This window comes from Aulonocara sp. 'chitande type north' Nkhata Bay, linkage group LG13, assembly GCF_057382095.1.
Source record: "Aulonocara sp. 'chitande type north' Nkhata Bay isolate Kocher_YH1m ecotype deep benthic linkage group LG13, A_spYH_male_GT1.1, whole genome shotgun sequence".
NCBI lineage: Eukaryota > Metazoa > Chordata > Actinopteri > Cichliformes > Cichlidae > Aulonocara > Aulonocara sp. 'chitande type north' Nkhata Bay.
Window position 1 is genome coordinate 33,206,654 of NC_141356.1, and position 27,832 is coordinate 33,234,485.

Below are 27,832 nucleotides of genomic sequence, written 5' to 3' on the forward strand. Positions count from 1 at the left end.
AGGGTCTTTTGAATATCTCTTTGCCTGGTTCCTGACACAGGACCAATTTGCCATGGGAAACCCTACTAGGAGGCAAAAGGCCCTGAGAACATAGCCCCTGGGTTCCCTAGGACAAACAAACTAGTCTACCACACTAAGACAGCAGTTCATGGAGGGGTTAATGTGAGTTATGGCGCTCTTTGACAGGACACACTTTCCAAAGAGAGAAAAACCCCAAATTAATGAGATTTATGGTTTATTTTTGGCAGCGTAACCCCTTTTCTCTGTTGTTTTTGTCTGCTACATGAGCATGAAGGCTCTACACCTCAGGGTTGCTCTGTTCTACTTTGTGATGTCTTGTTGTTACATGTTTTGTTGTTTATATGACACTGTTTAGTAAAGTCTGTTTCAATGAACAAAGTTCACTCCAGAGGATCTTTTTGAGTACTTTGATTTATTTGGATCTAAAAATTCAATCGACACACGACTGGCTGGATGAAGTTTTTCATTTTAGCTGTAAACAAGCCAACAAGGTCATGTGGTGAGGTTTTAGGCTGTTGCACTGAGGAAACAGATGCTGCCAGGGAATCACAGATCATCGAGATTCTACTAGCATAAACCCCCCCAGACTATATAAAGCTCCACAGCTGTCATGGGTGTTCCGATCAGGTATATACACTCACCAGCCACTTTATTAGGTATTCCTGTTCAACAGCTTAATGCAAATATGTAATCAGGCAATCACAGGGCTTCAGCTCAGTGTATTCAGACATGTAGATATCAGACGAGCTGAAGTTCAAAATGAACATCAGATTAATGAAGGAAAGTGATTTAAGAGACTTTAAGCGTGGGATGGTTGTTGGTGTTTCAGACTGCTGATCTGATGTCATGTTCCCACCAACCATGTCTTAAATATGACAGTGAGTTTGCTGTATAAGGGCCTCCACGGTCAAAGATCTCAGTGCAGCAGAGCTCCTCTGTGCTCAGATGGAACAGAAGTTCTCATCATGCCGTGTCCACATGGACCAGCCTCTCTGAGTGTTTCCAGCAGCTTACCAGCCGTGAAGAATTGAAGCAGCTCTTAAAGAAAAAGGAGAACCAACCAGTACCAGCAAGGTGTACCTAATGAAGTGGCTGGCGGGTGTCAGGTATACTGCACAGGTGTGTTACCTTGGCAAATTGGATGGCAAAGATCTTCTTGTACTTGAGGTCCATGAGGAGGCTGTTCATGAGTAGCTGGTGATAGATGTTCCTCGCTCCTGCAAACATGACAGATCAGCTGACCTCAACTTGCTCGCATTTACTTGCAGCTCATCAACTCGCACACCATGAACAAACAGATCAAGGAGACTGCCATGCATCCAAACTTCAGCTAGTTAGAGTGCCTGTCAGTCACATTCAGCGCCAATCGAGAGTTTAAGACCACTTGAAAAATGGCCAAAAATCCTATTTTGCATTGTTGGATCTTCCAAGTTCCAAGTAGAGCTTCAACATGCAGAAACGGGAGTGAGACATAACATGCTTTGAGCATGCAGTTTACTAAAAACAAAACTTATACCAGGGGTCTGCAAACGTTAACACCTAAAGAGCCACTTGGACCCGGTTTCCACGCAAAAGAAAACACTGGGAGCCGCAAATACTTTTTAAAATCTAAAATGAAGATAACACTGTATATATTGTTTGTTTGTTTGTTTTTTTAACCTTTATGCTTTGTGTGAACAACTAAAGTAAGTAAGTAAAGTTTATTTATTAAGCGCTTTTCACAGACAAGCACTCACAAAGTGCTGTACACAAATATTAAAATAAACAATACAATCAACAGACATTATACACAATGTAAAAGATCAAATGTAAATAATGTAAAGAATATAAAATACGTACAACAAAAGGCTTGTTTGAACAGAAAAGTTTTTAACTGCTTTTTAAAAGAATCCACGGAGCAACTAAGGTGTGTTGCTTATGAAATCCATGAAGTGCTACAGAGAAAATTACCTTTTATTCATGTAATTAACACATTTTGAACTCTTAAAGAAATATAACAAAAGGAAAGCTGAACTAAAATGATCCAGCAAACAAAAACTGTTGTGAGCCGCCCCGCTCATATCGCCTTTGGGCTTTTGGAGCCTTGACCTGACTTTTAAAAAGTAATTGGGAAAAAAAGCTCTATGCTGCTAAAAAAAAATAGATATTTGCAAAATTCTGCTTAAATATGTATTTACCTGGTTAATGTGTGTGGCGGGGCGTGGTCTGCAGCGCCGCTGCAGGGGAGGTGGACTGTAGCGTTGTCCTGCTGATAAACCCAGTGTTTATCACACAGATGAGGGCCCTCAGTCACGAGGACGCTCTCTGCAACATCTGGACATGGCCAGCAGCCATTTGCCACCCCTGCACCTCCTGAAGCTCCGTTGTTCCATTGAAGGAAAAAGCACCCCAGATCATTATGGAGCCCCCTCGCTGTAGGCGTAGTAAACACCTCAGGTGAGACCTGCTTATCATGGCAGTAACACTGCAAACCATCAGGACCATCAAAGTTACATTTGTTCTCATCGTCTAAGGAGCTTGGAAAGAAAAGTGTCTGGACTTCTGGAAGTTGCTTGAAGACGTTTCACCTCTCATACGAGAAGCTTCTTCAGTTCTAGGGTCAAATGGTGGAGAGTCCCAGATTTAAGCCCTGTGGGAGTAACCCCCCGAGAGGGGACAATGGACCCCCTAATGATCCTCTACCTAATCACATGAGCCAAGGTGTGAAAGAGGCTCATGTGATTAGCTAGAGGACCTTTCAATGTCCCATGTTTGGTCAAAACGGTCAGTTCTGTGGCGTCCATGGAGACGAGGCCTCTGAAGACGTGTTTTGAGGCCGTCTGATGGTTATGGGGCTGCAGTCGGCACCAGGAACGGCCTTAATTTGGGTCGAGGGTTATCCAGTGTCTCGACGGACAGCCAACTGGATCCTCCGGCTCAGTGCTGATGACATTTGTTTGGGTCTTCCACTTGACTTTTGTTCCATAAACCTCAGGAAGGATCATTTCAGGAATTCCAAATAACTGTCTCACTGCGTCCCACCTCAGCAGTGACGGTGCTGTGAGAGACCATGCTTATGCAGTTCAACAACCCGACCCCGTTCAAAAAGGGAACATTTGTTTGCCTTTGCCATCAGAACATCATGACAGTGTGACTACCTGACAGGAAATGACAGTGAATCCACATTTGTGCCCAGATTTGTCCTTTTAAAGGCATGTGGCCCGAAACTTTTGATCAGCCGTAAAACAGCCCGTTTCAGTTTGTGTTGTTTTCAATAAACTGCATGCTCAAATGTTTTGTCTCAATCACATTTCTGCATGTTAAAGCTCTAGTTGGAACCTGGTGAAGATCCAACCATGCAAAATATGACTTTTGGCCACTTTTCAAGTGGTCTTAAACATTTAATTGGGACTGTATCTCTGCTGTGTGTCTTTGAAGGACCAACTCACAGATAAACACAAACTGTTTCACATCCGTTGGCTTCACGACCGTGGCCGTTCGAGCGCCATATGACTAGCAGCGGTACGTGCGGTTACCTTTCCACATCTTGGAGTCGTTGAGCATCAGTCGGTCGACAAGCGAGGAGTTCTCTCCCTCTGGACCTTTCTGCAATCCCACCTGACACAGGATCCTCCTCAGGCCATCTAAAACACAGTGCACAGTCACCACATGCAGCAGCAGAGACACACACAGAGGAATTGTGGGTAATGAAGTCCACACGTACCAGAGTACTGAATAATCTGACCCAGCCAGCTCAGAGCCTTCAGAGCAAAACACTGATGAGCAACGACAGACGAGTGCATCACCTGAACCCGGAGAGGCTTTGACTGACGGCTGGTGTTTCTCTGAGGGGATAGGATAGGAGGAGGAGCAGAGAAGGAGGTGATGGGGATGTAGGAAGAGGAGGTGAGACATTCTTTGTTTTCTTAAATTGTTGTGATGAGTAAAACCAGAAGGCAGTGAATGTAAATGAGTGCGACATTGAACGTCCCTGAAGCAGGCACCGTCAGCACCCCCCCCACATCAGTTCAAGACTTCCTGTCATTTACCAAACTTGGAAACACTCACCACAATCACGGACTTGGCCTGTTCACAGAACTGGAAGTCTCCATACCGAACCGACTTCCTGCCCTGCGCGCGCACGCACACACACACACACACACACACACACACACACACACAAAACAGATTCTTAGAATAATCACCAGAACATGAAAAACAAGAAGCTCCTTGTCACATTTCTGAGTTCCTATAAACGTGTTACTGTGTGTGTGTACTGACATCTCGATCCACCGTAGTGGCGAAGCTCACGGCCTCCTTCTGGCTGCAGCTGACAGCTTTCTGCAGCGTGTAGATCACCTGCTCGTACGTGTGCACTTCATCATTGAACAGCATGCAGTAGTAGGTGTCCTCTCGCTCCCTGCAGACACATACACACACACACAGTGTGAACGCTGCAGTATGACGCGTTTACTGTCACGTGTCTCAGGTAAAGGTAGAGTGAGCCTACGGTGGCTGCAGTCCTGTGGGGAGCAGGTCCTCGTGCTCCCAGGTCAGCAGGTCGACGGCATACTTCAGGATGATGAAAAAGACACTGAACGCACGGCCGACCATGTCAGTGGGTAGCTGAGCTACGGGGTCCTGGAAGGACAAACAGCACAGAGTGAGCACTCTGAGAGACAGGGTTACCATCCTAAGCCAGCTCAGTTCACACCAGCCTCTAATCAGTCTCTCACACTCAAACCACAGCTGTGAAGTATGTCTGTGAAGGTTCTCAGTCATCCCTGTCATCATAGTCTAAGAAAGAAAAAGGCATCTGGACTTGTTTAAGTTGCTTGAAGACGTTTCACCTCTCATCTGAGAAGCTTGTTCAGTTCTAGGGTCAAATGGTTTTTCTTTCCAAGCTCCTTAGACCACAGCTGTGAAGATCCTTCTTCCTTCCATCCAACACCGAGTAAAACAACCCACGATTACTGCCACTCAAAAATAAAAATAAAATCCAAACTACAGGATCCAGGGAACGGAGGAAATATTTGCATGGCTGCTTTTATATTCTCTGAAAAGACGCTTAGGAACCTCCTCAAATAGGAACCTCCTTTTAATGTTTTAGTCGGGGAGCTCTCAGAGGACAACTTATCAGCGCTCAGGTCTGCTGAAAGTGAATAAGTAAGTAAAGAAATTTTTATACAGCACCTTTCAAGATAAAATCACGAAGTGCTTCACAGAAGCTAAAACATAAAAACAAAAATCAACCAAAAGCAAGTTTAAAAAGATGAGTTTTTAGCTGTTTTTTAAAAGAGACCACTGAGTCCACAGATCTCAGGCTCAAAGGGAGAGAGTTCCACAGTCTGGGGGCCACAGTTACAAAAGCTCTGTCGCCTTTTGTTTTCAGCCTCGTGTGCTCGACAACCAGCAAGCCCTGATCACATGACCTCAGAGACCTGTGGATGTACGGATGTAAAACATCACTGATGTATGTTGGTGCTTGTCCATGTAGAGCCCTGAATGTCAAAATCATAATCTTAAAGTGGACTCTGAATATTATGGGGAGCTAGTGCAGCTATATCAGCAGGGGTGTGGCATTACTTGGAAGGCTTGGTCTGAAGCTTTGCTGGAGCATTCTGAGCACCCTGCAGATATTTCAAAGAGGCATTACATAAACAGGTGAACAAGGAATTACAATAGTCCAAACGAGATGAGACAAATGCATGAATGATTATTTCCAGTTCAGAGCGTGACTCAATGGTACTCAGCTTAGCAATGTTTCTTAAATGGTAAAAACAGGAGCAGACCAGAGATTTAACATGAGCCTCCAAAGTCAGAGCTGAGTCAAAAGTTACATCAAGGCTCCTGATAGAAGGTTTGGCAAATGAAGCAAGAGGGCCTAAATTTTCCACTACCAAGGGCACAAATTTATCAGGAACACAAACAAGGACTTTAGTTTTCTCCTCATTAAGTTGAAGAAAGTTATCAGCCTCCAACCTCTCATGGAGTCTATGCACCTATGCAAGATCTGTAGTTTGGAAACATCATGTGGCTTAAAAGAGATATACAACTGAATATCATCTGCATAGCAGTGATACGAAATGTCCTTGTGCTAAGAAGGTCCTGAAGAGAGAGTATATACAACAAAAAACAATAAGGGTCCCAACACAGAACCTTGTGGCACACCATAGGCAAGACAAGTGGAGGAGGACCTGAACTTAGAGCTAGCCATAGAGAAGGATCGTTCACACAAACAAGACCCCGATATACCCATCCAGCGTCTCAGCCTATGTAACAAAATGTGACGGTACCAAAAGCACAGGTCAGGTCCAACATCAGCAAGACATCAAAATGTCACTGGACACTCTAAAGAAGTGCAGTTTCAATAGAGTGAGCGCTACGAAAGTCAGATTGGAATTTATCGAGAATGTTGTATTTATCTAAATCAGCTGTGAACTGCTTAGAAACAACTTTTTCTAAAATCTTAGCGATGAATGATAGTTTTAAATTTGGTCTACAACTGCTAAGCAGAGAAGTGTCAAGCTTGGGGTTGTTGTTGTTTTTTTTAACAGTGGGTGAATAACAGCATTCTTACAATAAACAGGGACCTGACCAGAAACCAGTGAGGCATTGATAATTGTAAGCACACAGGGACCAATAAACTGAAAGACATTTTTAAACAAAGATCCAGGTAAAATATCAAGAGAGCAGGAGGATGCTTTCATTGAATCAACTAACTTGACAGCTCAGGTAAGGACACAGGTAAAAATCTTTCTAAAATAGCAGGCCTAGCTTGAGTTGAAGCTGACAACAGAGACACAGAAGGAGAGACATTGTTCCTCACATTGTCTTTCTTTGTTGAAAAAGTCAGTAAAGACACTAGCTCTGAGAAATAGGCAGCCCTCGCATCTTGAACTGAAGAGTTAAAAGAAACTAAAAGGTCCTTTAAATAAAAGAGATGGACATGCAAACGAGTTTTCCTCCATAAACGCTCAACCTTACGGCAGCAACGCTTTAAACAGCAAATGCTGTCATTTATCCAGGGGGACAACTTTGAAACCGGAGCTAGTCTAGTTTAAACAGGACAAACATTGTCTAAAATAGAAAGACAAAGATTATTAAAAACATTTGTTAATAAATCAAAATTATAGGAAGGTAAGACTAAATAAAAAAACATCAGAAATTTTGGCAGCAGTAGAGGAATTTAAGATGCGAGAGCTAACCACATGTTGAACAGGAGAGAGGGACAGATGGAAAGACAAGTTAAAAAGAATACAACGATGGTCCAAAATAAAAATGTCCTCAGTACAAAAAAAATCACTGTTTAAACCTAAAGTATAAACAAGGCCCAGTGTGTGTCCTTTGGTGTTAGTGGGACCAGACACATGCTGTGTAAAATGAAAAGAATCCATGACGCTAAGGAAACCTCTGGCAAAGAGGTCAGAGTCATCGTCAATGTGTATATTAAAATCCCCGACTGTAACCAGTCTGAACAGCTTCAAGGTGGAGGATAAAAAGTCACTGAACACCTTTAAAACTGACCATTTAGACCAGGTAGATGATACACTACAGCACAGTAACACAGATCTTTATCTCCAATTTTAACCAGCTGTAATTCAAATGATGAAAAATGTCGGACCATTACTGAGCGACAGTCAAACCGGCTTCCAAACACTGCAGTGAGATGACCTCCTTGACCGGACGTCCAAGGCTGGCTGATGAAGGAGTACCCGCCCGGGCAAAGCTCGATGAGGGATGAGTACTCACCATCGCGCTGCCAGGTTTCAGTTAGAAATAAGAAATCCAGGTTTTTTTTGGAAAGAATAAAATTGTTCAACAAGAACGTTTTATTTGTCATTGATTGGGCATTAAAGAGCGCCATGCTCTGCGAGGTAGAAGTTGAATCATTAACAGAAATGGCCCAAATTAGGGAACATAAAAACTGAAGCTTTGATCCGCGACCTTTGTAAATTCCACTCACTGTGTGGACAGAAGGCCAAACAACTGGAAAGTCTGTATAAACACTCCTGAGGTAGCATAGTCTCACAGGTCCAGGCCCTACATAATCAAGCAGGGACAAGGAAGAAAAATGCCCCTCCGTACAAACTGTCTGACCACAGGTGACTCAGCGTCGCTTACCAGCTAATCCTCGCTTCAGAAAACTCTAAGTTTCACCTGAACACTTGCTCTCTGGAGAATGACGTGAACATTAAACTGAGAATAATCAAATGGATTGAAACATGCAGAAAAGTTTAAATACATCGAACAGATGATCGAGGTCAAAGGAACGACTCACGTTCAGACTGGGGGGGGGAACAGACAGATGGGGTCATGTCATCAGCTCTGCTCAATTTGCTTGATTTTCTAATTCTGTTCACGGCAGGAAGGTTTATACTTAACAATAATTTAAAAAACATTAAGTCAGACCGACGGACAGAGCCACAGATGGTTAAGGTGCTAACATACCGTCCACAATGCCGTCATCACACAGAGGCAGCCGTTTGTACCTGCGGGCACTTCACAAAGAGCCACTGTGGTATTCTTCTAAATGAAACATGTTGCCATGCCGACAATATCACGTCACACGAACTGATGACGAGGAGAACAAGCCAAGAGTTTGTCGAGTGTTTATCATATCGCACTGGCCACAACAGACTCATAGAAAATCCTGAGCATTTTCTGGCAGATGTTGAAGGACCTCAATCGCCTCAAAAAATAGAGACGACTCTGGCCCTTCCTGTAAAGTGCTGTGGTGTTTTTAGCCCAGTCCAGTTTATTGTCAATGTGAACTCCAAGGTATTTATAGTCCTCCACAATGTCAACACTGACCCCCTGAATTGAAACAGGGGTCAAGTGTTTCCTGGTCTTCCTGAAGTCCACGATCAGTTCCTTGGTCTTTGCCACGTTGAGCTGCAGATGATTCTGCTCACACGCGTGACAAAGGAGTCGACCACAGCCCGGTACTCTGTCTCATCATCCCTGCTGATGCATCCAACCACCGCAGAGTCATCAGAAAACTTCTGAAGATGGAGGTCTCTGTGCAGTGGCTGAAGTCTGTGGTGTAGAGGGTGAAGAGGAAGGGGGAGAGGACAGTCCCCTGTGGTGCCCCTGTGTTGCTGATTACCTTGTCACACTCACTGTGGGAGACGTACATATTGTGGTCTTCCTGTCAGGTAATCAACAATCCAGGACACCAGAGAAGCATCCACCTGCATCGCTGCTAACTTATCACCCAGGAGGGTCGGCCTGATGGCGTTGAAAGCACTAGAAAAGTCAAAAAACATGACCCTCACAGTGCTCGCCGGCTGGTCCAGATGGGTGTAGACACGATTGAGCAGGTAGATGATGGCGTCCTCAGTTCCGAGACGAGGCTGATAAGCGAACTGAAGGGGATCCAGATGTGGTCTTACTATGGGTCGCAGCTGGTCCAGGATGAGCCTTTCCAGGGTCTTCATGATGTGAGAGGTCAGTGCCACGGGCCTGTAATCCTGGGGGGCACTGGGACGTGGCGTCTTTGGTACAGGGACGAGGCATGATGTCTTCCACATCACCGGGACCCTCTGCAGACTCAGACTCAGCATAAACAGTTTATGAAAGACTCCACACAGCTGGGGGGCACAGGTCTTGAGGACGAGGGGACTCACTCCGTCTGGTCCAGCAGACTTGCCTGAGTGAAGTCTCCTCATTTGCATCTCAACCTGGTATAGGGCTTTGGAGCGTGATGTCACAGGGGTGGGCGTGGAAAGGATTTTGGCCCGATCCGCCATTTTGGGGGTCTAGCGCAAGTGAAAAGGGAGCGAAGGCACACACAACAGCCATGGTTCGTATTTGCTGTGTGGTCGGCTGCAATGTACGATCACACGACCGGCAAGAGAATAAGGTTGAAAATGGTTTATCTTTTCATTCTTTCCCAACCTGGAAGCAACATGAGGCAGCTCGTGTATCGATGTTACCAAACGAAGGCATCTAGCCTGGATAGCAGCTGTGAGACGAGCTGATATCCAGTTCTCTTCCATCTCCAAATATCTGTTGGTGCTCCATACATTTTCATTCCGGTAAGTTCTAAATATGTTCACTCTTTATAGCCTATTAGTTTTATTTTCGATGCGCTCTGAGCTCATAGCAAATTAGAACAAACATCCTACTGAGTGATTTTGCAGAACTACCTTCTATTTATAGAGTTGCTAATTATTTGGCATTATTGCAGCAAACCAACCTATGAAATGGATGAAACATCGTGACTGGGTTCCAGCGCTACACAAGGGACCTGCTTCAAACATACCACCATGCCAACCAGATTACTTCTTCCATGTGAGGGTGAAGAGGTGACCCTCCTGGATAAGATGGTGAAGGTTTGCTGCGTTTTGGTGAACAGTGTGATAATAAAACCAGGGAAGAATGAAACCTGCTCCTGTTAAACGTTCTTAAGTATTGTGCTGTTAAAATTGCTGTATTTTTTCTAAAGATACAGTAAATAAAGTAATGTTAGTAGTGGGTGATATCATGTAAACACTCATGATTTTGTGTAAACATTTTGTCATTTGTAAACTATAAATGACATGGATTCTACATTGTAACTGATGTGATGTTCTATAAGGTGGTTTTAATAAAAAAATTAGTTTGTTTCTTTATTCAACTTTTGAACAGTGGGACTCAGTCAGTACATATTCAGTAAATGTACATATACATATATAGTACATATTCAGTAAATGCAAATTATTTACACAGCAGTGCACTACAGGCATAAATCTAGACCCCTAGATAAAACATTATGGGTCATTCCCACAACCCACAGCTTTACTGTGTTCCAGCAAAGTATCCAATAGCAGTGACGACTCCTCCAAAGTAGCAGGTGGGATTTTTCTGTTTTGAGGACGGCTCCTTTTCCCCGTCACTACAGATGGTCTGTTTAGGTTTTGATCAAGAGCCTTTTTTGGGCAGCTGAAGAGGAGACGTCTATCTTATGGCCAACCTCTTGCTGTATCTTGGTCACATTACCCAGCAAAACCCAGTATGCAGGTTCATCTGTAACAGTCCTTGTGCCACAGATCAACACTGTTGCTTCTACATTAAACAGAAGAGCAGTGACGTGGGTGCAGGTCTCCGCGACTCCGGCCTTACAGGTGCAGTGGGCGGCTTCAACCTTCCCTGTGATGCTCACAGTGACCCATGGCTGCAATGCTGGTTCATTCAGTCTTTGAGAGTGCAGGACCTGAAACACACACAGACAAAGTTCATTTAAAGACAAGAACTATGAGCCAAGGCCGACGTAAATGTGTTTTATCTACTTTATCATAAATGTAACAAAGTGTTTAGAAAGTTAGCACATACATGTAATTTTTCATTTCTTTATGTGTCCATCTATAGAACGCTGCATGTTATAGTGTAAATCTGCCTGCAGAAAATGAACCTAAAGTATGTAATGCAAGGATGTCATCACTTTAGAGATGGAGAAAGCATAAAGTGACAATTATGAATCACTTAATATGATAAGGAGATTCTGCAGGTCATTAATCAATGTATAAAATTAAAATAAAATGTATTTTTAGTGACACAGGACACAAACATGGAAGCAAGATGTATAATTAGGATTATTTATAATAAATATGAATAAATTAGTGCAATTTCTTTAACCATAAAGAACAACAATCCTTCAGGACAATGTCACATCAATGCACTGAACTCACTATGTTATCCATCTAACAGCCTCCACATGTTCTCACTGTAATTTCCCCTCATGAATGAATTTGTGCTGCACTAATGTGAATGTCTGCAGGGAAATCAAACGCATTTCACTCGCAGTACTCAAGCTGACTTACCTTTGTTTGAATGACGACTTGTACGCGCTGACTCCACAGACAAGGTCAGGCTACGTCAGTAGCGGTTGGTCTTCAGGGTTTCTACTCCACGGCCGTATTTCATACGGGTCCACATTTCCAATGCACGCTCTTTTCTGCAAGTACCGCTGCTTCGCCTCTGGACGCAATCAGTCTTTATACAGTTCATTCTCTTTTGAGCTGCTTTTAAGCATCTTTCTTGTAGTCGTCGTTCCAACACAGTGTGTTTGTGTTGATTCGTAGACCCCGAAAATGGCGCTGCGCTCCCATAATGCATTGCGGCGTGACGTCAACTCCAAAGCCCTATTGAGTGAAGGTGATGGGTGGGGTGTCAGGAATCTCACAGGAGGCAACAGCGCCATGTGAAGAGAGAGGCTGGCACAGTGGTGTGGCTCTGGGTTCCAGGCTGACTACAGGTGAGGTTGTGGGGGTGGGAGCAGACACTGTGGTGTCGAATCTATTGAAAAACAGTTTCAACTCGTCGGCTCTATTCTCACCTCCCTCAGCTCCCCTGCTGTTGGTTGGCCTGAATCCAGTGATGGTCTTCATGCCCCTCCACACCTCTCTCATGCTGTTCTGCTGGAGTTTCCACTCCAGCTTCCTCCTGTAATTGTCCTTAGCCTCTCTGATCTTGTCCTTTAGTAACACCTGGACCTTCCTCACCTCCTCTTTGTTGCCCCCTCTGAAAGCCCTCTTCTTGTTGTTGAGGAGGGCTTTGATGTTCTTAGTCACCCACGGCTTGTTATTTGGGTAACAATGAACAGTCTGAGCTGGAACAATGGAGTCGGTGCAGAAAGTTATGTAGCCTGTGATACACTCAGTAAGCCCATTGATGTCCTCAGCGTGAGGCTCACAGAGTGTTTCCCAGTCGGTCACCTCGAAACAGCCCTGTAGTTCCGCTATTGCCTCCTCTGACCACCTCCTAACAGTCCTGGTGGTCACAGGTTCCCTCCTCACAATTGGCACAAGTCAGATCATAACCTGATTCACCTAAAATTCATTTAAAGGCTGTAAGACATATTTAATGAAAATAAGGTAAAGCAACTTAAACACAATTTAAAGGACATAACAGCCATAACTGAAACTTCCAAATGAACATGATGGGTGCCAGACAGACAGAGCCAGAGCAAGACAGCTGGTTCAGTCAAGGTGTCTTTATATACACTGGGACTGGCCTTCTCAGGTGTGCTGCATCTATAATTGGGTCAGCTCCACCTACCTGCAAGAAACAGGTAACAGAAAAACCAAAACACAAGGCCAGCCCACAGCGCAGCTATCTGAACGCTACTCCAACAGAGGTCGATTATCTTGTTAATAATTTCACCTCCTCACTACGTACGACTCTGGATACTGTAGCTCAGGGCTGCCCAATCCCAGTCCTCAAGAGCTACTATCCTGCAGCTTTTAGATGCATCCCTACTCCAACACAGCTGAATCAAATGGTTTGATTACCTCTTCAGCATGCCATCATGTTTGGCAAAGGCCTGATAACGAGCCATTCATTTGATTCAGGTGTGTGGGAACAAGGATGCATCTAAAAGCTGCAGGACGGTAGCTCTCGAGGACCGGGATTGGGCACCCCTGCTGTAGCTCCTGTGAAAACTAAGGTCTCAAATCAGAAGTACCTGACTCTGTGGTATAATTCTCAAACACGTACCCTAAAGCAGATGACTCGTAAGCTGGAGAGGAAATGGCGTGTCCCAAATTCAGAGGATCATCATTTAGCCTGGAGAAATAGTTTGCTGCTTTATAAGAAAGCCCTCTGCAAAGCCAGAACATCTTACTATTCATCACTGATTGAAGAAAATAAGAACAACCCCAGGTTTCTCTTCAGCACTGTAGCCAGTCTGACAAAAAGTCAGAGCTCTGTTGAGCCAACCATCCCTTTAACGTTAACTAGTAATGACTTCATGAACTTCTTCACAAATAAAATGTTTTTTTTTTTTTATTACTTAGCTTTTAATAAAGGTTTTACATATTTTTACAACAGAAAAGGAAAACAACAAACAACCGAAAACAACAATAACAAAACAAGCAGTTGACTGAAAAGCACAGCTTTTTCCCACAAAGCAATTCTGGCAGTGAGAACATGACTTTATATTCATGAATTGACAGCAGATCTACAGATGTAAGAGCAGCCTAGGAGAGGCATACAGAGGTTTATATAGATGTATATGTGTGTGTGTATTTATATAGAGTAGGCACAAACAGGAGAAAGAAAAAATAAATTAAATTTAAAAACAAAAAACAAAACAAACAACATTCTAATTTCGGATATATTTCAACCACTTGTACCATCTTGTGGTATAAATATTAGCCTGCAGTCTTAACAAAAAGGTACGTTTTTCCATTTTATGAATCTCCTCAACAACGCTCAACCAGTCGTCCAGAACAGGGGGGTCAGTACAGAGCCACTTACGAGTAATTGCTTTTTTTGCTGCAGCAGTAAGAATCTTCAGGAGATATTTGTCATTGCTTGTTAATTCTTCGGGTAGGTCTCCTAAATAAAATGTTATGACAGGCCGTTGTTTTGATTTAAAGCCTATAGTCTGTTCTATCTTTGATATAACATCTTCCCAAAATTTTTCGACACGACCAGAATATGTGGGTATGGTTTGCAACAGTTTCCCCACAGCTCCTCCAGCATGAAGAATTTCCCCGTGTTTGTTGTTTTGGTGTTATGAAAAATCGTACCAGATTTTTCCAACTAAATTCTCGCCAGTATGCAGAGGATGAGGTTGAACTGGCAGTCTCACACATATTGTCCCATTGCTCAGAAGTTATAACTGAGGACAACTCTCTCTCCCATCTTTCCTTTATATACAGTAAGCTGTTGAGGTTCCCCTACTTTTCAATATGCCCTGGTAGAGTTTAGAGATAACTGACTTGCAGCCCTTATAATATGTTTGTGAAATCAGATTAATTATTTCATTGGGTTGTGTATTAATTTCTTTAGTCACTTTTGAGGATAAATACTGCCGTAATTGTAGGTATCTGAAAAAAAAATCCCTTTTTCCTAGTTCATATTTTTCTTGTAATGTTTGGAAACTTTGCAGGCCATTCTTATCCAGTATTTTACAGTATACATTAATGCCTTTATGCGACCAATTCTTAAATTGTAAATCCAATTGGTTTGGTTTAAACTCAGAGTCATAAGCCACCCACTTAAGTACTTGAATGTGGTTCCTTAGATTTAGTTCCTTCACTATCTCAAACCAGATAAGCAATGTAAAAGATGTGAAAGGGTTCAGTTCTTTCTGGTGGGCTCTTGCCAGCTTCCGATCTCCTATCAAGGCTTGTATTGGAATGACCCCACACATATTCTCAATGTCTTTCCATCGGGCCCCATAAGTGTCAACATACCATTGTATAATTATTTTGAGTTGAGCAGCAAGGTAGTAATCCCTGAGACTTGGGAGGGAGAAGCCGCCTTTATCTTTATGGAATAATAATGTGCTATATTTAATTCTAGGTTTCCGCCCCCTCCAAATAAATCAAGGTATTTGTTTGTCCCAGACATGGAACTGAGATTTGGGGATTTTGATAGGCAGAGACATAAACAGATACAGTAGTCTGGGTAGGACTGACATTTTAATGACCTCCATTCTCGCGCTAAAATCAAAAACAAGTGTTGACCATTGAGTGAGGTCCTCTTTAATCTTTTGGCTCACGGGTTCAAAGTTTTTTTTTTTATACAAGTCATCTAACGATTTAGTCAGCCATACTCCTAAATATCTAATTGCTTTCAGAGACCAATCAACAGAAAAAAAATAATAATTTAACCTCATTCAACAGGCTATAGTTAAAACTCAAAATTTGTGTTTTTCCTATGTTGAGTTTTTAACCAGAATACATCCCAAACCTTCCCAGCAAATCTAAAAGGGTCCGGATGGACTGGTCTGGATTCGACAAGTACAAGAGGACATCATCAGCATATAGTGCTATTTTATGTTCTCTTGAATTAACTACGACCCCATGAACACTATTATTTTCTCTTATTGCTTGTGCTAAAGGTTCAATGTAAAGAGCGAAAAGAGTCGGAGACAAGGGACAACCTTGACGAGTAGATCTTTCCAACTTTACACGGTCCGTGACTCGTCCATTTATCTTGATTCTCGCGGTAGGCATTAAATATAATGTCTTAATACTGTTAATGGAGTTTTCAGCAAAACCAAACCTTTCTAAGACCAAGAACAAATACGACCAGCTGACACAATCAAAGGCCTTTTCGGCATCCAGACTAATTAGTACCGCTTTATGATTATTTTCTCTTACATTATTGATTATGTGGAGAGAGCGTCTTATGTTGTCTTGGATTTGCCGGCCCCCAACAAATCCAGTTTGATCTTCATCAATCAAATCTGGGATGAACGAGTTTAGCCTATTAGATATAATTGAGGCATAAAGCTTATAATCTTGGTTTAGGACTGATATCGGCCTATATGAGCTGCACAGCATTTTATTCTTACCGTCTTTAGGTATAATTGTTATGATTGCCTCAGACCATGATGGGGGGGTGGACATATTCTCTAATGTCCAGTTCAATGACCTTAGCAAAACTGGAAGCACCTCCACCTCAAATGCTTTATACCACTCAGCCGGCAGGCCGTCTGTACCTGGTGTTTTGTTATTTTTTAGTTTCTTTAAGGCCATTTCCAGTTCTTCTTTCTGAATCTGTTTGGTTAGGCATTCATTTTGACACTCGCCAATTGATGGCAAATCTAATGAATTAAGAAACATTTTCATATCTTCTGTATTGGCTTGTGCAGGTTGTGCGTATAACATTTTGTAATAGGTTTGGAATGCCAAGTCAATTCCTTCCAGGTCACTTTGTAATTTCCCAGTTTGGGGACCAAGGACTGAGCACATAGAATGCGTCATTTGCCTTTTACGAAATTTTCTAGCAAGTAATTTTGTTGCCCTTGGCCCAGTTTCATAATATGATTGCCTCATAAATTTGTATTTTTTCTCTTCTTCTTCCTGATATATATCAAGAATTTGTTTTTTAATTTTCTGAATTTGTTTCAAGGTCTGGTCAGATTGAGTATTTTTGTGTCTGTTTTCTAAATCTTTTAGTGTATTTTCAAGTCCATTCAGCTGATTCTCTTTAGCTTTCTTCAGAGCTGCACTTAGTGATATAAATTTGCCCCTAACAACTGCCTTTAAGGTGTCCCATAAAATGTTAGGATTTACCTGGCCATTATCATTTATTTCTAGAAAATATTTTATTTCAGCTTTTATCTCTTTTATAATAGCCTTATTGTTAAGTAGACCTGTATTTAGCCTCCATACAGTTTTTTTTGGTCTAGTCTCTAGGTTAATTGTTAGATAAATTGGTGAATGGTCTGACATATTCCTAGTGCCTATGTCACAACTTTTTACCCTATGTCTATCATTTCTAAAGACAAAGAAAAGATCTATTCTTGAATATATGGCATGGGGGGGTGAAAAGTAAGTAAAATCTCTATGCTTTGGATGCATTTCTCGCCAAATATCCAATAAGCCCAAGTCATCCAGGCCCTTTCTTAGCAATTTACTCTGTGAAGTCACTATCCTCTTATTATTAGAGGTATCATCCTTATGCATGATTGTATTAAAGTCCCCTGCGCATATTAACACACCCTGAGACTCCGAGGAGATCAATTCAAGGATTTTCTTAAGAAGTTTCAAATCATAATTTGGTTGTAGGTAGACTGAAAGAAGAGTTACCATTTTGCCCTCTATTTTACCTTGAATTAACACATATCTGCCTTCATTATCCTTTACTTGTCTGGTAAGTTCAAAATGTAGGGAGTTGTGTATCAATACCGCAACTCCTCTTTTGTTACCTGTTTTAAAAGAGCTGTAAAATGTATTTGTGAATCCAAACTTCTTTAACTTCTCATGCTCTGTTTGAGATAAATGAGTTTCTTGGAGAAACACAATCTGTATTTTCCCCCGCTTTATCTTAGACATGACTCTACTCCTCTTAACAGGGTTGTTAAGTCCATTTACATTCCATGAAGCTGCTCTAAAGTCACAGTTACTCATACAGGTATTTCCAACCACTTATGTCGACGCTCTGAACATAGTTAGAACTATAAGAACAGATTAACCACAAAAACTGAACATATGTTACCTTGACTTCCACTCCTGGGGCTTTATAGTGCCCTGTCATTCTATAGTGTCCATTCTTACAATATTGGAGAAAAAAAATCCTACCATATATAGGAGCTCCATCGCTGCATCCAGCAGCTTTCTCTTGTCTCTGCGCATTTTAAGTATATCTCTCTCGGTCCTGATCAACATAGTCTGTTTTACACGACACAGGTCTAACGCAAAAAATGGTATAAAGTAAAAATGTTACTGGAGCAATACGTACAATGCCAGCATATGGTAGAGGTATTTCTTTATAAATCTTAAATAAGATGTAATAGAAAGGTAAACACCTCTTCCTCTATTATATTAAACTAAGATTAGGAAACAGTACTTACAGAGCCAAAACACGTATTTTAGCCGCTTAGTCCAGTGAGGCTTAACACAAGATAGTTAATACTTATTGTCTGAGAAATCCACGAAGCCTTCCGCGGACACGTTCGGAGTGTGAGCTATCCATTTTCTCCCAGTGTGCGCTTCGGGTGAGAACCTGTTCCCAGTTGACGTCCCCGCAGCGTGGCATCTCCACAGCGTAACCCCGCTTCTTCATATGAATTCTCATTTTAGCTGGGTATGGTGTCTGGAAACAAATTTTTTGTTCTTTGAGGATCTTCTTAATGTCCTTCTATTCTTTGAGCTTGTTGTTAATCTCAGTCGGTAAGTCGTGTGTAAAAGTGATAGTTTTGCCCTCATAAGAAATTTTCTTAGCCCAAGCTGCTCTCAGGATTTTGTCTTTTATGTCATACCTCTGGAAATTAACCACAATAGACCTTGCAATCGCTATGTCTTTGGTCCCAGTGATCGGTGAGCACGCTGAATCTGCAACTCATCTTCGGAAAGGGCAAGTTCTTTCTTTATGAAGTTGTTAATGAATGCCATCATATCATTCTCCTCAGCACCTTCCTTAATTCCGTATATACGGAGGTTGTTGCGGCGCGATCTTCCTTCCAGGTCCGTGACTTTGGTCTGGAGAGTTTTCTGCTGGTCCAGACAGTGAATTAGCGCATCTCTCAGGTCCACATTCACTGTCTCAAATTCGTTCACATGTTGTTCTGCTTCAGTTAGCCTAGTGGCGTGATTAAGAATATCCACGATGGCATCTTGTAGCTTCTGATTCATCTCAGCCTTTAGGTTATTCAGATCTTCTTTGATTTCTTTCCTCATCTCTCGGATGTTATCGCTCAAATTTTGCATTGCTTTAGCCATTGTTAGCTCGTTTTCCTCACTTTGCTCCGTGCTCCTCTTCATGCTAGCTCCGTCGCCGTCGCGTAAGGTGTCTTTTGCCTCTCCGTAACTTTTGGAGCTACCTGTGTCTTTTTACATCTGCCTCCACGCATTGTATATCATCGTCAGTATGAATACGTTTATTGTATCGAGTTTGTGGAGTTTTCCTCACTTATGATCAGGAGCGGACAAAAAGTTAATCCGCCATCTTGGAGCGCTCACCAGAAGTCCCCCACAAATAAAATTTTTATCATTAGAGAAAAAATTACCAATAATCATCCCACAGATGTAATATTATCTACAGCTACTCTTAGTACCATTGATGTTAAGTTAGACTCTTTTTCTCCAATTGATCTTTCTGAGTTAACTTCAATAATTACTTCCTCCAAACCATCAACGTGTCTTTTAGACCCCATTCCTACAAAACTGCTCAAAGAAGTCCTGCCATTAATTAATTCTTCAATCTTAAATATGATCAACCTATCTCTAATGATCGGCTATGTACCACAGGTCTTCAAGCTGGCTGTAGTTAAACCTTTACTCAAAAAGCATCTCTAGACCCAGCAGTCTTAGCTAATTATAGGCCAATCTCCAACCTTCCTTTATATCAAACATCCTTGAAAGAGTGGTTGTCAAACAGCTAACAGATCATCTGCAGAGGAATGGTTTATTTGAAGAGTTTCAGTCAGGTTTCAGAGCTCAGCACAGCACAGAAACAGCTTTAGTGAAGGTTACAAATAGGGCTGTTCGATATAACGATATATATCGGATGACGATATAAAAACATCTATCGTTTCATTTTATGCTATCATTTGTTTCGTGGTGTCGCAAAATAAACTGTTTACGGCAATATTTTTTCACCATTTTGATGGTCACTATATTAATTTCTTAAAGTTCTCTCTTTCTCTTATATTTAATATAACCACACTACGGACGGACAAGTGCCTGTTTTTATGCGTTGTGGTTAACAACAACGACGGTAACAGCATCCGTGTCCGTTTGTTTATGTTCCACATAAACCTTTCACAATAAAGCTCAAGATCTTGTTGAGACTTTTCAAAATAAACTGAATCACGTGAAAAAGCAGATTGTTTACGGATGAGAATTAAAAAAGAGCCGCCAGATGCTAAAATTAAACCTTAGACTCAAACGTTAGAACAGGCTTTTCCCCATAGCACGCCGTGTAATAAATACTTACAAAGAAAACGGCGGCCGTTACAACTTATGTCTAAAAATGTATCGTTTCATGCATCGGATAAAACACTCGACTCCAGCAACATGACGCGCAGCTGGAAACACTTCACGCAAGACGAGCTGCCCGAGATTCACAGAATTTACAGAAAATGTTACATTTTTGTGATTTATATCGTTTTCGGACGATAGATGTCTTATATCAGGATATGAGATTTTAGTCATATCGCACAGCCCTAGTTACAAATGATCTTCTTATGGCCTCTGACAGTGGACTCATCTCTGTGCTTGTCCTGCTAGACCTCAGTGCAGCGTTCGATACTGTCGACCATAATATCCTATTAGAGCAATTAGAACATGCTGTAGGTATTACAGGTACTGTGCTGCAGTGGTTTGTATCATATCTATCTAATAGACTCCAGTTTGTGCATGTAAATGGAGAGTCCTCTTCACACACTGAGGTTAATTATGGAGTTCCACAGGGTTCAGTGCTAGGACCAATTCTGTTTACATTATACATGCTTCCCTTAGGCAGCATCATTAGAAGACATAGCATACATTTACACTGCTATGCAGATGACACCCAGCTCTATCTGTCCATGAAGCCAGATAACACACACCAATTAGTTAAACTGCAGGAATGTCTTAAAGACATAAAGACCTGGATGGCCGCTAACTTTCTGCTTCTTCATTCAGATCAAACTGAGGTTATTGTACTCGGCCCTGAAAATCTTAGAAATATGGTATCTAAGCAGATTCTTACTCTGGATGGCATTACCTTGGCCTCCAGTAACGCTGTGAGGAACCTTGGAGTCATTTTTGACCAGGACATGTCCTTCAACGCACATATTAAACAAATATGTAAGACTGCTTTCTTCCATTTGCGCAACATCTCTAAAGTTAGAAATATCCTGTCTCAGAGTGACGCTGAAAAACTAGTTCATGCATTTATTACTTCCAGGCTGGACTCACTGTCGCCAAAGTGCTTGCTCATAGGGGGTCATATGATTGTTGGGTTTTTCTCTGAATGTATTATTGTAGGGTCTACCTTACAATATAAAGCACCTTGAGGTGACTGTTGTTGTGATTTGGCACTATATAAATAAAATTGAATTGAATTGAATAGAGAGTCACAGAGAGACATCAGTCTGACCTCTTCGGTGTCCTGGTTGCCATCTCCCGGTGTGTGTTTCTGGCAGTAAGGGCCGGTCTTCCAGGCTTCAGAGTCTCCACAGTCACAGAAACCACCTCCTCCGGACGTTGTCATCTGCACGCGTGCGCACACACACACACACACAAAAAACCCAGAAAAGTTCTCTGCTCATTTGTTTAGGGACGAACAGGATGAGAGCTGCCAGATTGTCTTAAACCAAACAGTCAGAATCAGACCTACAAATAACTGAGTATCATTTTTAGTTGCTCCAATTAAATTTCAGCAAAATGGACTAGCCTAGGATCATTTTTTCATTTAGATTTTTGGGGGTTTCTTTGAATTCAGCCGTTCGCAAGGCAGGGCTGGACTGGGACAAAAAAAAAAAAAAAAAAAAAAAAAAAATCAGCCCAGGCATTTTGACTAGAGACCGGCCCACCGGGTATTACAGGAAAATAAAAATTAATACCGCTGTTTTAACAGCACCCTCTTTCATCTGAGAGCAAATGCCCCCTCCTCAGAGTATGCCCAAATGATGGAGCTGCAGAAGCTGGTGATAGCCGCATACTCAGCCGGACGGTGGACACGGAGATGCTCATACAAGTTAGTCGTGTTTGAGTACTCTGCTCGCACTTTACGTCTGCACAAGTGGCACACCGCTTTGGTTACATCCTTAGGTTTACCTCTTTCATCCCAAATTTACCTCTTTCATCCCGACTTTATATTTTTTTTAGTGCTGTCAGCGTTAATGCACAGTCATCACGACTAACGCGATTAACAATTAACCCATCTGGAGTGCAGACTGAGTCAAAATCTTTATGCTTTATGGGCAATAAACAAACAAGAGAGAGGGGACTTGCAGCACCAAAGCCAATTTGATCAGTTTCATGATTGAAGTAGCAACAGGAGTGGGAGGAATAAGTCCAGCTTTGTGTCTTTGTTTCATTCTAGCTGAAGTCCAGGACAAATCGCTTCCTTTTCACCTCAGTAATATTCGGTAATAAGACTGCTTTCAGAGGGAGGGCGCAGCCGACCTCCTCGGCTGTAATTAGTCCAGCCCAGAGTCGATCATGACCAGTTGGCCAATCCACCCCCTTTCATTGTTTATACCGTTACAAAAACGAACAAAAAAAAAAAAAAAAAAAAAAAAAAAAAGACATTGGCCCATAAAAACGAAAAATCCCCATCGGGCATATCGGGAGGGTTGGTCATTTTTCTGTCTATCAAACGATGTGGCTTCTTTTCTTTCCCAACACATTACCCAAGTAATATCCGTACAGCTATCCAGGATAAGGATTTTGTTTTACATCTGAGATCTGACGTTTGTTTCTTTTAAAGTGTCCCTTTCACGTATTTAAGCAGTTTATTTTCTGTAGATCTGAGGTCAGACACATCCAGCTGATGATGATCAAGTCCGAGATGGTCTTCCTCCTCTTCTCTGTTCCATCTGCAGCACTTGAGCAAGAACACCTGAGTTACTGGATTATTGCTCGGCGTGTTCTCTTAAACTGACCTCCTCCTTTATTTTAAACCTCTTTAACTATTTTATCCTTTTAAAACTTTGTAAATATCAGTAACTTCTTAAAAACCTTAACCGCTGTCTTCCAACACATAGACTGTGATGTCCACTGAATAACAGAGGACGCCATATACCCATGATGACCAAACTCTCTGTGTGTGTGTGTGTGTGTGTGTGTGTGTGTGTGTGTGTGTGTGTGTGTGTGTGTGTGTGTGTGTGTGTGTGTGTGTGTGTGTGTGCGCGCGCTTACCCTGTATCGATGCTCTTTATGAACGCTGCCCAAGAAACACTTCATGCAGAGGACACATGTCGGGTCGGCCGCACATTCCCTGCACACACACAGATCATCACTTAAAATGAGTCACCTGTGTTGCATGTGTCACCTGTGGACGTGCGTCTCCTACCTGCAGGAGTAGGTGGGCTCTCCCACCTTAAACACGTGCCCGCAAAGCGCTGATGGTTGGTTGTTCTCCTGCAGCAGCGCCAGGCCACCTGCTGGCTCCTCCCCCAGAAGGAGCCACTCCAGTGGTGCAAGGAGGAGGAGCTGACAAGCGAGCTCCTCCCTCTGCTCCTCTCTGTCACTGCTGCTCAGCCCCAAGCAAAAGATTCTGGGTACGTATATGGCCAGGTGACGGCACACTTCCTGCTGCAGGTCGGCAGCTGCGAGCCACCGCTGAGATGGAGGAAGAGGTGGAGATCAGTGACGGCTCACACATGCTTTAATGAACAGTGGTTAAACAGTACGACTGTGAGTGCTCTGGCAAACATAGCACGAAAAAACAGCTTCAGTTATTCTTTAATAAACTCGAGCTCATTGTTCACAACAGACACCTGCAGCACACAGGTGTGTACAAATTCACACCTGTGTGCAACAATTTCAAATTGTGGCACTGTGGCGTGCACTGACAGGTGAGTAATGGTGAAGGTTTTTGAAGTGTTGCTTAAATGTAATACAAGTAACAAAAACAGAGTGACAGATGGAGATCGGTGGCTCTGCTCGCTGACAGGAAATAGGAGCTGCAGGTCACTGATAATCAGCTCAGACTGTCACAGCCACTCAGTCAGAATAACACACTGACCTGGTTACCAGGGGACAGCATACAGACAAAAGGCCGACACAGACCTACAAAGCAGCAAACAACCAGTAGACACTGAGCTACAAACCAGCTAAGGACCAGTAAACGCTGACATACAAACCATCTAACAACCAGTAAACACTGACATACAGGGAGTGCAGAATTATTAGGCAAATGAGTATTTTGTCCACTTCATCCTCTTCATGCATGTTGTCCTACTCCAAGCTGTATAGGCTCGAAAGCCTACTACCAATTAAGCATATTAGGTGATGTGCATCTCTGTAATGAGAAGGGGTGTGGTCTAATGACATCAACACCCTATATCAGGTGTGCATAATTATTAGGCAACGTCCTTTCCTTTGGCAAAATGGGTCAAAAGAAGGACTTGACAGGCTCAGAAAAGTCAAAAATAGTGAGATATCTTGCAGAGGGATGCAGCAGTCTCAAAATTGCAAAGCTTCTGAAGCGTGATCATCGAACAATCAAGAGTTTCATTCAAAATAGTCAACAGGGTCGCAAGAAGCGTGTGGAAAAACCAAGGCGCAAAATAACTGCCCATGAACTGAGAAAAGTCAAGCGTGCAGCTGCCAAGATGCCACTTGCCACCAGTTTGGCCATATTTCAGAGCTGCAACATCACTGGAGTGCCCAAAAGCACAAGGTGTGCAATACTCAGAGACATGGCCAAGGTAAGAAAGGCTGAAAGACGACCACCACTGAACAAGACACACAAGCTGAAACGTCAAGACTGGGCCAAGAAATATCTCAAGACTGGTTTTTCTAAGGTTTTATGGACTGATGAAATGAGAGTGAGTCTTGATGGGCCAGATGGATGGGCCCGTGGCTGGATTGGTAAAGGGCAGAGAGCTCCAGTCCGACTCAGACGCCAGCAAGGTGGAGGTGGAGTACTGGTTTGGGCTGGTATCATCAAAGATGAGCTTGTGGGGCCTTTTCGGGTTGAGGATGGAGTCAAGCTCAACTCCCAGTCCTACTGCCAGTTTCTGGAAGACACCTTCTTCAAGCAGTGGTACAGGAAGAAGTCTGCATCCTTCAAGAAAAACATGATTTTCATGCAGGACAATGCTCCATCACACGCGTCCAAGTACTCCACAGCGTGGCTGCAAGAAAGGGTATAAAAGAAGAAAAACTAATGACATGGCCACCTTGTTCACCTGATCTGAACCCCATTGAGAACCTGTGGTCCATCATCAAATGTGAGATTTACAAGGAGGGAAAACAGTACACCTCTCTGAACAGTGTCTGGGAGGCTGTGGTTGCTGCTGCACGCAATGTTGATGGTGAACAGATCAAAACACTGACAGAATCCATGGATGGCAGGCTTTTGAGTGTCCTTGCAAAGAAAGGTGGCTATATTGGTCGCTGGTTTGTTTTTGTTTTGTTTTTGAATGTCAGAAATGTATATTTGTGAATGTGGAGATGTTATATTGGTGTCACTGGTAAAAATAAATAATTGAAATGGGTATATATTTGTTTTTTGTTAAGTTGCCTAATAATTCTGCACAGTAATAGTCACCTGCACACACAGATATCCCCCTAAAATAGCTAAAACTAAAAACAAACTAAAAACTACTTCCAAAAACATTCAGCTTTGATATTAATGAGTTTTTTGGGTTCATTGAGAACATGGTTGTTGTTCAATAATAACATTATTCCTCAAAAATACAACTTGCCTAATAATTCTGCACTGCCTGTACAAACCAGCGAACAACCAGTAAACACTGAGCTGCAAACCAGCGAACAACCAGTAAACACTGACATACAAACCAGCGAACAACCAGTAAACACTGAGCTCCAAACCAGCTAACAACCAGTAAACACTGAGCTACAAACCAGCAAACAACCAGTAAACACTGAGCTCCAAACCAGCAAACAACAAGTAAACGCTGACATTAGGGCTGTCACAAACGATTATTTTAATAGTCGACTGGTCAGATCATGCATCCATTAGACATAAATTGTACAGCTGATTACAACCAGCATGCATCTGCTCTTATATAACTATCATTAGCTGACAGCGTGAAGTGTTTAAGGTGCTAACTAACAATAAAGAGCAGATGATAGTTTATTAAACTTTTAATAAAATTTACAGATTGTCTCGGTGGAGTTTAATAAACTCGGCCGTCTGCTCCTTGCTATCTAAAATATAACAGGACACTGGAGTAAACTCTCGGCCGTCTCACACTACTGTTTAATCAGTTTTCCGTTTGACATTTATTCAGCTGTGTGAAAACAAAGGAGGAACCCACTCGATGGATTAATAACGTTTTATTTTATCTAATCTAATAACTTTAATCTCAGGCAAACCGATTTACTCACAAACAAAACACTGAAAAAAGTCAAACAATAACATTTTTAGGTTATCTAAGTGACTTATATATCATGTTTAACTAAGTAGCGAAAGACTGTGGTGATCTGAAAATGATGTGCCAGGAGTTAAAAGTTTATTTTGTGACCCAGAAAGAGTAATAAGTGTACTATTAAAGCTAAGCAGCGGCCGCCATTGTTGGAAACTTGAATTGTCTGAGCCGCGCTATGAATCCTGGGATCCTGGGGAAAAGGAGGATGCATTTGCAGCAGTCTTTGAATTTGGACAGTCTTCGTCACGTCGCTGTAACGTAATCAGCCTACAAATGCGGCCTCCGAAGGATGTGGCCCCTGAATTTGGACCGGAGGTTCCTTCTTCTTCTTCGGGTTTAACGGCAGCTGGCATTCTCGTAGATTCATTGCTGCCATCTTCTGTTTCAGTTCGTTATTACACTCTTAAAACCTACTTATGCCTGCGTCTTTCAGGATTTTACAAAGATTCAAACGACGCGTCGACTATTGAATTAGCCGTCAACGATTGTGACTAGTGAAGGAAAAAATGTCCATCCCGGTTTTCCCTCCAAGGCACGAGCGATAAGCAGAGTTTTGTCCTTTCCTTATAAGATTCCTAATTATTCAAAGTAACACTCAGGTATGCCATTCAGCTGGGTTAGTTACGACGTCGGGAGCAGCTTGGGAGAACAAGGAAACACAGACTGCTTCAGGTTGTCTTCCCAAATCGACTCAAAGGTTTATTTAGTACATAACAGCTTATATAGAGGAAAAAAAGGTTCGTGTGTCAGCAAGTTCTCAGTTCAAACCGGTACAGACCAAATAAGGAAACGTCTTCCTGCCTTGTGAGCAAAGAAGTATCCTGTGTGTAGTTTATCAGTTCAGCTACAATTTATGATCATCCCAGCAAAATACACTCCTAGACATAAAATACAGAGTTCTTTCATTAGTGAATTCTGAAACAAACCACCTGGCCTTTAACGAGCCTTTTTCTAAGAGATAAAGAAGAAGGGAGGATGGGAGTAAGGAAGTGGTCTCGTCTCTGTGGTATTTTCGACCTTGGGGTACCAGCCTGTGAGTCTTACACATTAATTCTTGGGTCACAGAGAAAGAGAAAAACAACTAGTAGATGGGCCTTATTGAGTAACAGTTTTCCTGTATAAAACAATATCCTGTAAATGCTAACCGTGGTATAAAAATATCACAACAACTAGTTTGGTAAATTGTAAATGGACTGGTTCTTACATAGTGCTTTTCTACTCAAAGTGCTTTATGTGTTCATATGAAAGGGGCGGGGCTCTCAGCATTGAACCAATCAAACCTGGATTCAAGTGTAGTGACAGCAAAACAGCTGACTTTAGAAACTAAGGCTACGTTCA

At 42.3% G+C, this 27,832-nt stretch overlaps 1 protein-coding gene across 4 annotated transcripts in view; it reads right to left on the reverse strand.

Annotated features, from left to right (window-relative positions):
• The window catches only part of ubr2 (ubiquitin protein ligase E3 component n-recognin 2), a 56,516-nt gene that overhangs the window by 20,894 nt on the left and 7,790 nt on the right, over window positions 1–27,832 (reverse strand). For all 4 annotated transcript variants that reach the window (XM_086260085.1, XM_086260084.1, XM_086260086.1 and 1 more), the window contains exons 2-10: window positions 23,446–23,714; window positions 23,292–23,370; window positions 21,526–21,639; window positions 4,511–4,641; window positions 4,282–4,420; window positions 4,069–4,131; window positions 3,725–3,845; window positions 3,537–3,644; window positions 1,150–1,238 (exon numbers count right to left, since the gene is read on the reverse strand). In XM_086260085.1, coding sequence (XP_086116211.1) covers window positions 1,150–1,238; window positions 3,537–3,644; window positions 3,725–3,845; window positions 4,069–4,131; window positions 4,282–4,420; window positions 4,511–4,641; window positions 21,526–21,639; window positions 23,292–23,370; window positions 23,446–23,714 — 1,113 coding nt within the window. The remainder of the gene's footprint in view (window positions 1–1,149; window positions 1,239–3,536; window positions 3,645–3,724; window positions 3,846–4,068; window positions 4,132–4,281; window positions 4,421–4,510; window positions 4,642–21,525; window positions 21,640–23,291; window positions 23,371–23,445; window positions 23,715–27,832) is intronic.